The sequence below is a fragment of the Nomascus leucogenys genome, chromosome 9 (assembly GCF_006542625.1).
Source record: "Nomascus leucogenys isolate Asia chromosome 9, Asia_NLE_v1, whole genome shotgun sequence".
Lineage (NCBI taxonomy): Eukaryota > Metazoa > Chordata > Mammalia > Primates > Hylobatidae > Nomascus > Nomascus leucogenys.
Window position 1 is genome coordinate 34986246 of NC_044389.1, and position 13072 is coordinate 34999317.

Genomic DNA, 13072 nt, shown 5'->3' on the forward strand with positions numbered 1-13072 from the left:
TTTTTTTTTAAAGAAAATATATGCTTTTATTTTTCCGTGATTACAAACACAACTGAATATCAAATGCACAAAGTAAGAATTATACGGGGAAAAAAATCAGATACGTTCATATATATCTCACCTTTTCAAGGCTATTTCCATCCAGAATAACCTTGGTTTGCCAGGGCCAATAGAAAGAAGTCACAAAATCGCCTTTAGTCAAATTTGTGTGTTTGCTTTCTTCTATAATTCCAATACCTCCACCATCAACGACGAGATAGTGCCAAGGTGTTATATAATCAGTGCCAGTGTCTTCATTCATTCTACAACGAAGGCTGTCACTTCACACCTGGAAGGTTGCACAGTGGCCAGGCAGAGGCGCTCTTCACTTCCCAGACGGGGCGGCCGGGCAGAGGCGCTCCTCACTTCCCAGACGGGGCGGCCGGGCAGAGGCGCCCCTCACTTCCTAGATGGGGCGGCGGCTGGGCAGAGGCGCTCCTCATTTCCCAGACGGGGCGGCCAGGCAGAGGCGCTCCTCACATCCCAGACGATGGGTGGCCAGTCAGAGACGCTCCTCACCTCCTAGATGGGGTGGCGGCCGGATAGAGGCTGTAATCTTAGCACTTTGGGAGGCCAAGGCAGGCGGCTGGGAGGTGGACGTTGTAGCGAGCCGAGATCACGCCACTGCACTCCAGCCTGGGCAACATTGAGCATTGAGTGAGCGAGACTCCGTCTGTAATCCCAGCACTTTGGGAGGCCGAGGCGGGCAGATCACTGGAGGTCAGGAGTTGGAGAGCAGCCTGGCCAACACGGCGAAACCCCGTCTCCACCAAAAATACAAAAACTAGCCAGGTGTGGTGGTGTGCGCCTGCAATCCCAGGTATCCGGCAGGCCGAGGCAGGAGAATCACGGGAGCCCGAGGCAGGGAGGCTGCAGTGAGCCAAGATCATGCCGTTGCACTCCAGCCTGGGCAACAGAGGGAGACCGTCAGAAAGAAAGAAAGAAAGGGAGGGAGGGAGCTATTTTATGTTTCTTGAGACAGGTTCTCACTGTGTTGCCCAGGCTGGACTGCAGTGGTGTGATCATGGTTTGCTGTAACTTCAAATTCCTGGGCCCAAGTGATCCTCCTGTCTCAGCCTCCCGAGTAACTGGGACTACAGGTGTGCACTACCATGCCTGGGTAAATAAATTTTTTTTTTTGTAGAGACAGAGTCTCCCCATGTTGCCCAGGCTGCTCTCAAACTCCTGGGCTTGAGCAGTCCACCTACCTGGGACTCCCAAAGTGCTGGGATTACAGGCATGAGCCACTGTGCACAGCTTAAATTTTTCTTTTTTCTCTCTTCTTTTTTTTTTTGGTTAGAGGCAGTCTCAGTCTGTCCCCTAGGCTGGAGTGCAGTAGCACCAACTCGACTCACTGTTCTGCCTCCCTCCCAGGTTCAAGCAATTCTCGTGCCTCAGCGACTGAGTAGCTCGGACTACAGGTGTGCACCACCACGCCCGGCTAACTTTTGTATTTTTAGTAGAGATGGGGTTTTACCGTGTTGGCCAGGCTGGTCTTGAACTCCTGACCTCAAGTGATCCACCCGCCTTGGCCTCCCAAAGTGTTGGGATTACAGGCGTGAGTCACTGTGCCTGGCCCTAAATTCTTTACTCTGTCACAAAATTGGTATTTCTAAAAATGTAATTATAACCCTCTTTTGTTTTTGTTTTTTTTTTTAAAGAAGCTACATCAAAATGTGATGACCGGACAGGTGCAGTGGCTCTCGCCTGTAATCCCAGCACTTTGGGAGGCCGAGCCGGGTGGATCACCTGAGGTCAGGAGTTTGAGACCAGCCTGGCCAACATAGTGAAACCCCGTCTCTACTAACAATACAAAAATTAGCCGGGCATGGTGGCAGGTGCCTGTAATCCCAGCTGCTGGGGAGGCTGAGGCAGGAGAATCACTTGAACCTAGGAGGTGGAGATTGCAGTGAGCCGAGATTACGCCACTGCACTCCTGCCTAGGTGACAAGAGCAAAACTCAGTCTCAAAAAAAAAAAAAAAAAAAAAAAAAAAAAGATGACCATTCATTTTCTGCTCAAAAAGTCTTGAATTGTTCCTCATTGTCCATAGGGTAAAAGTTTGAATTTCCTAGCTTTGTGGACAGGCCTTTTACCATCCTCTTCATCCTTGCTTCCAGCCATGCCCCCCAACAGGCCCTATGTCCCAGTAGTGCTGTTCTACGTTTTGAGTGCTTTGCTGCTCTGTGTCTTCCATTTCTTTGACATATTCACCCTCCCCCTGGCAAACTGATTTTGTCTTTAAAACCTTCCTCAAAGTTAAATCGGTCTCATCTGTGCAAATTCAATACCAGGTACATACCACTACTACACATAGCACGCTACTGTTCTTATTTATTTACCTGGTATGCCTCCCTATACTGAATTCCTTGTGGTCACAGGTGTCTGATTACCTTACGTGCCTGTTACATAACATGGGATCTCACCATAGAAGATGTGTAGTAGGCCAGGTGCAGTGGCTCATGAGTGTAGTCCCAGCTACTTGGGAGGCTGAGGCAAGGGAATCGCTTGAACTTGGGAGGTGGAGGTTGCAGTGAGCTGAGATCGCCCCACTGCACTCCAGCCTGGGCGACAGAGCAAGAGTCCATCTCAAAAAAAAAAAAAAAAAAAAAAAAAAAAAAAGATGTGTAGTGAATGAAAAGTAGGACAACCCATTCGTTTAACGATGAGGAAAATGAGGCCCAGAGAGGTAAGTTACTTGTCAAATATTATCTACTAATTTGGTTAAAAATAATATTAGTAGTGGTACTTGTATATTGTATATCCTGTACTTATCTACCTATTTTATTTTGTTCTTCCTTTCTGTGAGCAAGGTTACTGTAGATAAAATTTTGGGCTCTACAGCCAAACTGGGGTTGACTCCTGATTCTGATGGTGACCTTGGATAAATTACTTAACCTATTCAAGTTTCAGTTTCCTCAGCTACATAGTAGTAGTAACAATAATTCCTTTATAGTATTAATGCAAAGAATACATGAGATAATAATCTTATTAAAGGAGTTTAGAACAATGCTAGCACAGAGCAGTAAATGTTGTCATTATTGTTACTATTAACATCTGTCTTAATTCTTTGCCACATTTTATCCTGGAAAGACATGAGATCTAGTTGTCATTACAAGTTGGTTCTGGTTCTTTTATAGGCAAGCTGACTGACAGAACAGCAAGCATTTTCCAAGGCAACCAAATGAAACTGAAGCTGGTCAATATCCAAAAAGCTAAAATCTCTACAGCTGCATTCATAAAAGCCTTCTGCCATCATAAGCTCATTGAACTGAATGCTACTGCAGTGCACGCTGACCTCCCAGTTCCAGACATCATAAGTGGACTCTGCAGCAATAGCTGGATCCAGCAAAACCTCCAGTGTCTCCTGTTAGACTCAACAAGCATCCCTCAAAATTCAAGATTACTGTTCTTTAGTCAGCTCACTGGTCTTCGCATTTTAAGTGTTTTTAATGTTTGTTTTCATACTGAAGACCTGGCTAATGTTTCTCAGTTACCAAGACTGGAAAGCTTAGATATCTCTAATACTCTAGTCACTGATATTTCTGCACTGCTTACCTGTAAGGATCGATTGAAGTCTCTCACAATGCACTATCTGAAATGCCTGACCATGACCAAACCACAAATTCTTGCAGTCATTAGAGAACTTAAATGTCTGCTTCACCTTGATATTTCTGATCACAGGCAACTCAAATCAGACCTAGCTTTTCATTTGCTGCAGCAGAAGGATATCCTGCCCAATGTTGTGTCTTTGGATATTTCTGGGGGCAATTGCATCACTGATGAAGCTGTAGAACTGTTTATACGACAGCGGCCTGCCATGCAATATGTGGGACTATTGGCCACAGATGCTGGCTATTCTGACTTCTTTACTACAAAGCAAGGCTTGAGGGTTTGTTCTTATCTGAATAAGTTTTGTTTCATTTGTTTAGAACATTATTAAACTCGTGCTATAGACCAGAATTTTTACTAGGTATTAGGGTTACAGAGACAGATAAAAAAATCCTTAAAGAGCTTATTTAATAATTAACGATTATTGTGCACCTACTATGTGGAAGGTTGTGAGAATATTTTTTTTTTTTTTTGAGAAGGAGTTTCACTCTTGTTGCCCAGGCTGGAGTACAATGGCGCAATCTCGGCTCACTGCAACCTTTGCCTCCTGGGTTCAAGCGATTCTCCTGCCTCAGCCTCCCGTGTAGCTGGGATTACAGGCATGTTCCACCACGCCCGGGTAGTTTTGTATTTTTAATAGAGATTGGGTTTCTTCATGTTGGTCAGGCTGGTCTCGAACTCCTGACCTCAGGTGATCTGCTTGCCTCGGCCTCCCAAAGTGCTGGGATTATAGGCATGAGCCACTGTGCCCGGCCACACGTGAGAATATAATATTAAGATATAGACTGGGCACGGTGGCTCACGCCTGTAATCCCAGCACTTTGGGAGGCCAAGGCGGGCAGATCACTTGAGGTCAGGAGTCCGAGACCAGCCTGGCCAACATGGTGAAACCTGGTCTTTACTAAAAATACAAAAATTAGCCTGGTGTGGTGGTGGGCGCCTGTAATCCCAGCTACTTGGGAGGCTGAGGCAGGAGAATCGCTTGAACCTGGGAGGTGGAGGTTGCAGTGAGTTGAGATTGCACTACTGCACTCCAGCCTGGCCAAAAGTGAAACTCAGTCTCAAAAAAAAAAAAAAGAAGATATAGTCCCAGCCTCCATGTCTCCTTGTTGGCTTGATAATCAGGACTGTTTTTTTTTTTTTTTGAGATAGAGTATCCCTCTGTCACTCAGGCTGGAGTGCGGTGGTGCCATCACGGCTTACTGCAACCTCTGCCTCCTGGGTTCAAGTGATTCTCCTGCCTCAGCTTCCCAAGTAGCTGGGACTACAGGCATGCACCACCATGCCCAGCTAGTTTTTAATTTTTAGTAGAGATGGGGTTTCACCATGTTGGCCAGGGTGGTCTCGAACTCCCAACCTCAGGTGATCCGCCTGCCTCGGCCTCCCAAAGTGCTGGGATTACAGGAGTGAGCCACTGCACCCGGTGATCAGGACCATTTATATGTTCCTTGTTATATGCCGGGCACCATGCTCTGCATGTGGTTTTCTCCTTTCATCCTCCCATTTTACACGGATGAGGAAAGTGGATGCTTGAGGAGGTTTAGCAACTTACCCACAATCGTGGAACTATTAAGTGCTAGAGCGGGGACCTGTGCCAAAGTCTTTATGACTCTAAAACTTGTGTTCTTCACCTCTGTGAAGAGCAGAATATAATGGATAAGGTATGTGATCAACATGGCTAACATTATTTTTGGGTGAAGTATTGACAAGCAATTTTACGTTTTGGGGTTTTTGTTGTTCTTTAGAACACTTACATCATACGAAAAGCAATTTTAGAAAGATTACTTAAGATGGCCTGGCATGGTGGCTCACGCCTGTAATCCCAACACTTTGAGAGGTCAAGGCGAGTGAATCACTTGAGATCAGGAGTTCGAAACCAGCCTAGCCAACCCCTTCTGTACTAAAAATGCAAAAATTGGCTGGATATGGTGGCGCACCCCTGTAATCCCAGCTACTCAGGAGCCTGAGCCAGGAGAATCGCTTGAACCTGGGAGGCAGGAGTTGCAGTGAGTTGAGGTCGCGCCACTGCACTCCATCTTAGGTGACAGAGTGAGACTCTGTCTCAAAAAAAGAAAAAAAAAAAAGATTACCTAAGAGAAAAGTATTGAGCATTGATGGGATGATGGGGTAAGTCTATAGATGCACATGATGTTAATTTTTTATTCATTTTTAAAATTTTTACATTAAAATTTTAATATTTTTAGAGGCAAGGTCTCACTATGTTGCATGACCTCACTACTGATTAGCATGGGAGTTTTGACCTCCATTTCCGGCCTCAACCAGTTCACCCGTCCTTAGGCAACCTGGTGGTCCCCTGCTCTTAGGAGCTTAACATATTGATGCTGGGCTTGGTGTGGATACCCAATTGGCATGCACACTACAGCCCAGAACTCCCGGGCTCAGGTAGTCCTCCTGCCTTAGCCTCCCAAGTAGCTGGAACTACAGACACGTGCCACTGTGCCTGGCTCATGGTGTTACTTTTGAACATATGTTTAAATATATGTGGTTAGGAATATATATTTTTAAAACAGTGGTTCTTTACCTTAGATGTACATTGTAATCACCGGGAAGCTTTACTGATGCCTGTGTCATGTCCCCCAGAGATTATGATTTAATTGGTCTGGGACTTGGCCTGGGCATCAGGATTTTAAAAAAACTCCCAGCTAATTATAATTTAGAGCCAAGGTTCAGAGCTATTTTTATTATTATTATTTATTTATCTTTTTTTTTTGAGATGGAGTTTTCGCTCTTGTTGCCCAGGCTGGAGTGTAATGGCTCGATCTCGGCTCACCGCAACCTCCGCCTCCCAGGTTCAAGCAATTCTCCTGCCTCAGCCCCCCGAGTAGCTGAGATTACAGGCATGCACCACTACACCTGGCTAATATTGTATTTTTAGTAGAGATGGGGTTTCCCCATGTTGAGGCTGGTCTCAAACTCCTGACCTCAAGTGATCCGCCCGTCTCAGCCTCCCAAAGTGCTGGGATTGTAGGCGTGAGCCACCGCTCCTGGCCTGATTATTATTATTATTATTTTTTTGGAGACTGAGTTGTGCTCTTGTTGCCCAGGGTGGAGTGCAATGGCTCAATCTCGGCTCACTGCAACCTCCACCTCCCGGGTTCAAGCGATTCTCCTGCCTCAGCTTCCGGAATAGCTGGGATTACAGGTGTGCACCACCATACCTGGCTAATTTTTTGTATTTTTAGTGGAGGCAGAGTTTCGCTATGTTGGTCAGGCTGGTCTCGAACTCCCAGACCTCAGGTGATCCACCCGCCTTGGGCTCCCAAAGCGCTGGGATTACAGGCATGAGCCACCATGCTTGGCCCAGAGCTGTTGCTTTAAAATAACTCTTTCTTTATAATAATACCTCCTTAGTTTTTCGTAGGGGAAGAGAATAAAGTGATTTGTATACTCATTAGTTGTGTTAATATTTTATTCTTTTGATTTGAAATTAGCAATTGTTGTATTTTAATTAATTAATTAATTATTTTTTTATTGAGACAGAGTCACTCTGTTGTTCAGGATGGAGTGCAATGGCACCATCTCAGCTCACTGCAACTCCGCTGTGAGCCGAGATCCCCAAATTTTTTTTGGGACAGTCGAGTCCTGCTCTGTCGCCCAGGCTGGAGTGCAGTGGTCCGATCTTGGCTCACCACCAAGGATTATCTCTTCCCGCCTTGGATTAACTTGGCATCTTTGTTGAAAATTGGGTGTCTGTATATGTGTGAGTCTGTTACTGGACTCTTTATTTTTTATTTTTTTTGAGACAGAGTCTTGCTCTGTCGCCCAGGCTGGAGTGCAGTGGCGCGATCTCTGCTCACTGCAAGCTCCGCCTCCTGGGTTCACGCCATTCTCCTGCCTCAGGCTCCAGAGTAGCTGGGCCTATAGGCACCCACCACCACGCCTGGCTAATTTTTTGTATTTTTAGTAGAGATGGTGTTTTACCGTGTTAGCCAGGATAGTCTCTATCTCCTGACCTCGTGGTCTGCCCGCCTCGTCCTTCCAAAGTGCTAGGATTACAGTTGTGAGCCACTGTGCCCAGCTGGGCTCTTTATTTTTATCTGTTCATCTATACCTATACTATATTGTCTTTTTTTTTTTTTTTTTTTTTTTTTGAGACAGAGTCTTGGTCTGTCACCCAGGCTGGAGTGCAGTGGTGTGATCTCGGCTCACTGCAACCTCTGCCTCTCGGGTTCAAGTGATTCTCCTGGCTCAGCCTCCCTAGTAGCTGGGACTATAGGCATAGGCATGCACCACCATGCCCAGCTAATTTTTGTACTTTTAGTAGAGGTGAGGATTTACCATGTTGGCCAGGCTGGTTTTGAACTCCTGACCTCAGGTGATCTGCCCGCCGTGGCCTCCCAAAGTATTGTGATTACAGGCCTGAGCCATCGCGCCCCGGCCTACTGTCTTGATTATTATAACTTTATATGAAGTCTTGAAATTGGGTAATGTGACTTCTTCAACTGTTATTCTGTTTCATAATTGTTTTGGTTATTCTAGGTTCTTTGTATTTCCATATAAATCATAAAAGCAACTTGTCAATATGTACAAAAAGGACTACTGGTATTTTAGTTGGGATTGCATTGAATCTGTAGGTCAGTTTGAGGAAAATTGCCATTTAATAACGTTGAGTCTCATGTTGTTTTAAAAAATAGAGGTGAGGTCTCACTATGTTGCCCAGGCTGGTCTTGTAGTCCTGGGCTCAAGCAACCCTTGTGCCTCAGACTCCCAAAGTGTTGGGATTATAGGCATTAGCCACCACGCCTGGCGCTAGTCTCCTGATTCTTGAATCCAGTATATCTCTGCATTTATTTAGATCTTTAATTTCTCTCAGCATATTTTGTCATGTAGCTGGGACTACAGGCGCCTGCCACCACGCCTGGCTAATTTTTGTAATTTTAGTAGAGACAGGGTTTCACCATATTGTTCAGGCTGGTCTCTACTCCTGACCTCAGGTGATCCACCTGCCTCAGCCTCACAAAGTGCTGGGATTACAGGCATGAGCCACCGCGCCTGGCCAACACCAGGAACATTTAATTGAACATTTGTTATTATTGTCTCAAACACTGTATACCCCCAAAAACCCTGTGGTTAAAAATGAATGGTGAAAAAATGTGAATGGTGAAACCTATTTGGTAACATCTTTATTTTCAGGTTGCTGGAGGAGCCAGTATGAGTCAGATTTCAGAAGCACTGAGCCGATATAGGAACAGATCATGTTTTATGAAGGAAGCCCTCTACAGGCTATTCACAGAGACATTTTCAATGGAGGTAACCATGCCTGCTATTTTAAAGGTAATTGAAGAAAGACAATTTTTGCTATTACTTCTTAACTTGGTTCAATTAATAATTGTTCACGAACCACACTGAATATAATAAATTATATGCTTTATTCTATAGTGAGTCAAGTGCTCTCATAAAGCAAAGAATGTTAAGCTTAGCTGCCAAAGTGTCTTTTGCTTTGAGCATCTGGATTTATGTGGAATAAATTAGAATCAAAACAGTTAAAATTTGGTCTAAGTAAGGGAATAATAGGATCATGTGGCTTTCTGAAAGAAAACGAGCACAGAACAAAATAAAAATAATTAAGGGTGGCCAAATCTACCACTTGAAGTATTTTGTGAATAACATAAAGTTGCTTTTATTGATATAGCCAAACTTAGCTTTGGTTTAGGGAAGGATGCGTTTTATTGTAAATGTAATTACAAGTATTAAGTGGCTCGGGAAAGAAAACTGCAGTTACTTATTTTTCTTTTATACATGTGTTTATTTGAAAATTGTAGTTGTTTTTAGTGAAACATAACAATGAAAGGTCTTAAGAAAAATCTTGTGTTTATTATTTGTAATTTTTTGCAATTCCTTAAAAATATGGATATTTTCCCAGCACTTTGGGAGGCCGAAGCGGGTGGATCACGAGGTCAAGTGATTGAAACCATCCTGGCCAACATGGTGAAACCCCGTCTCTACTAAAAACAATACAAAAATTAGCTGGGCGTGGTGGCGCACTCCTGTAGTCCCAGCTACTTGGGAGACTGAGGCAGGAGAATCGCTTGAACTCGGGAGGCGGAGGTTGCAGTGAGCCAAGATTGCGCCGTTGCACTCCCTCCTGGCGACAGAGTGAGACTCAAAAAAAAAAAATATTTTTACAGCATGGGAGATTAACTTTATTTACAGCTCAAAAGCTGTATAAAGAAAAACTCTGGGTCAGCTCTGGTGGCTCATGCCTGTAATCCCACCACTTTGGTTGGGAGGCCAAGATGGGAGGATTTCCTGGGGCCAGGAGTTCAAGACTAGCTTGATCAACATTAGTAAGACCCTGTCTCTACAAAAATTTAGGAAAAAAAAAAAATTAGCTTCTGGCTGGGCGCCATGGCTCACGCCGGTAATCCCAGCACTTTTTGGGAGGCTGAGGTGGGCAGATCACCTGAGGTCAGGAGTTTGAGACCAGCCTGGCCAACATGGTAGAACCCCGTCTCTACTAAAAATACAAAAATTAGCCAGGCGTGGTGGCAGGTGCCTGTAATCCCAGCTACTCAGGAGGCTGAGGCAGGAGAATCACTTGAACCTGGAAGGCGGAGGTTGCAGTGAGCCCAGATGATGCCACTGCACTCCAGCCTGGGCGACAGAGCAAGACTCTGTCTCAAAAAAGGAAAAAAAAAATTAGCTGGGCATGGTTGTACATGCCTATAGTCCCAGCTGCTTGGGTGACTGAGATTGGAGGACTACGTGAGCCCAGAAGTTTTTTGTTTTTTTTTTTGAGATGGAGTTTCGCTCTGTCGCCTAGGCTGGAGTGCGGTGGCGCGATCTCCGTTCACTGCAAGTACCAGCTCCCGGGTTCATACCATTCTTCTGCCTCAGCCTCCCAAGTAGCTGGGACCACAGGCGCCCACCACCACACCTGGCTAATTTTTTGTATCTTTTAGTAGAGACGGGATTTCACCGTGTTAGCCAGGATGGTCTTGATCTCCTGACCTCATGATCTGCCCGCATCGGCCTCCCAAAGTGCTGGGATTACAGGCGTGAGCCACCATGCCCGGCAAGCCCAGGAGTTTGAGGCTGCTACAGTAAGCTATGATGGTGCCACTATACTCCAGCCTGGGTAACAGAGCAAGATCCCAACTCAAAAAAATATAATAAATTAAAAATTCTGGACCTTTTTTTCCATCTATAAGGAAGAGATTGAATTAGATGTTCTTCTGTTTTTGTTTGTTTGTTTTTGTTGTTGTTCTTTGATACAGGGTCTCACTCTGTTGCCCAGGCTGGAGTGCAGTGGCATGATATGATCTCAGCTAACTGCAGCCTTGACCTCCTGGGCTCAAGTGATCCTCCTGCCTCAGCCTCCTGAGTAGCTGGGACTATAGGCATGCCCCACCATGCCTGGCTATTTTTTTGTTTTTCCATAAAGATGGGGTCTTACTATGTTGCCTAGGCTGTATTTAGATGTTCTAAATTTCTTTTCATGCTAAGATTCTGTAGATTTTGTGAAAATTACATTTCTTTTGGTTTCTGGATTTCTAAATTGCAGATGATGGCAATCTAATGAAACTGAAAAATCAATTTAGCAATATACAAAAAAAAGTCATTTTCCATAGCAGAAGTATATCCCAGGTCTGTCTCTAGTAGAGGAAACAGATCACAGTGTCCCTGAATGGCAGAGCAGGTGGGGTCTAAGCTTGGAACAATGCCCTCATTTTACATTTGTGTTCTAGGTCTTCCACAGTATAGCTTCAAGTTACCTAATGTTTTGTTTTACCATTTTTCAAATTCTTCTCCTCTGTTGGTGGATTTATCCCATCCCTTTTTTCCACTTTCTGTTTTTCTTTATCACACTTCTTTCCCCTAGGAATACCCTGTCCATTCTGCCCCTACATTTTTCTCCTCCTGTGTAAATCCTGAGACTCTGCCTAAATGTGCTGCTCTCTCAGTGTGTTCTTCTGATTCTCTCCCAGAAATGGCCACTCTTTCCATAACTACCTCAGATGTCACTTCATTGATGCGTCTTTTATGGTGCTTTTCTTCAATTTTATGTTTTTGGCATTTCTCACAGTGTTATTACTCTCACAAGGCTTTATGCTAATGAGTAGCTCTCACTCATGTTTGTGTCCCCTGCAGTACCTGTCACAGTAGCTTGTATGGAGTGAGGCTCAATAAATGATTCTGAAGTTAATTTCACAGATAAAGAAATAGAGGTCTAGAGAAAGGAAGTGACTTGGCCAAAGTCACACAGATAGTTAGTGACTCCATTTGGATTAGAAGGCTTTGCTGTAATACTTTGATGTTCTAAAGAATAAATGCTTGGGATAGGGAAAATCTGTTCCTGTCCCAATAAACGAAGATTTCTGCCAACCAAAACATGCACAAGACAGCATAGAGAATGTTACTGCCATCATATGCACTAAAAACAGGTTCATCTTCAGCTTGTGGCTGTAGGAATGAGGAATCACCCGTTGGATTTGCGAGTGCAGTTCACAGCCAGTGCTTGCGCTCTCAACCTAACACGCCAGGGCCTGGCCAAGGGGATGCCTGTTCGCCTGTTGTCAGAGGTCACCTGTCTACTTTTCAAGGCTCTGAAAAATTTCCCCCATTACCAGCAGGTAATTTCAATTGAATATTTGTTTATGCTTTTTTTGTTGTTGTTAATAGAGTCTCAGCTCTGTCGCCCGGGCCAGAGTGCTGTGGCACAATTTGTTTTTGTTTTTTTAAAGACAGAGTCTCTCTGTCACCCAGGCTGGAGTGCAGTGGCACGATCTCAGCTCACTGTAACCTCTGCCTCCCGTGTTCAAGCAATTCTCCTGCCTCAGCCTCCTGAGTAGCTGGGATTACAGGCGTGCACCACCACGCCCAGCTAATTTTTGTATTTTTAGTAGAGACGGGGTTTCACCATGTTGGTCAGGCTGGTCTCGAACTCCTGGCCTCATGAGCCACGGCATGCGGCAGACAATTTGTGTTTTTTAACATGAGGATAAATATGTGAAAAATATATATTATTTAGTTCTGGTTTTTCATCCTATTAGAGAAAGAGAGTAAATAAAATAGTTTGTGTTTGTTATAGAAAAAATAGGAAATACAGATAAGCAGTGAGGCTAAAATTTTCTTTTTTTTGAGAGATTTTCACTCTCATTGCCCAGGCTGGAGTGCAGTGGTGTGATCTTGGCTCACTGCAACCTCTGCCTCCCGGGTTCAAGCGATTCTCCTGCCTCAGCCTCCCAAGTAGCTGGGCCTATAGGTGCATGCCACCACACCTGGCTAATTCCTTTGTATTTTTAGTAGAGATGGGGTTTCACCATGTTGGTCAGTCTGGCCTCAAACTCCAGACCTCAGGATTACAGGTGTGAGCCACTGCTCCTGGCCTGAGGTTAATATTTTAACAATCTCTCAGAAACCCTTTGCCCAGAAACATCTATTAACACTTTATTGTTTAG

General features: G+C 44.6%; 1 protein-coding gene across 2 annotated transcripts in view; it reads left to right on the top strand.

Moving 5' to 3' along the window:
* ZYG11A (zyg-11 family member A, cell cycle regulator) overlaps nt 1-13072 on the top strand; it is a 62033-nt gene that overhangs the window by 18582 nt on the left and 30379 nt on the right. Inside the window, exons 3-5 of one of the 2 annotated variants that reach the window (XM_030818818.1) lie at nt 3179-3930; nt 8805-8945; nt 12068-12244. In XM_030818818.1, coding sequence (XP_030674678.1) covers nt 3179-3930; nt 8805-8945; nt 12068-12244 — 1070 coding nt within the window. The remainder of the gene's footprint in view (nt 1-3178; nt 3931-8804; nt 8946-12067; nt 12245-13072) is intronic. The other variant, XM_030818819.1, reaches the window with a different exon arrangement.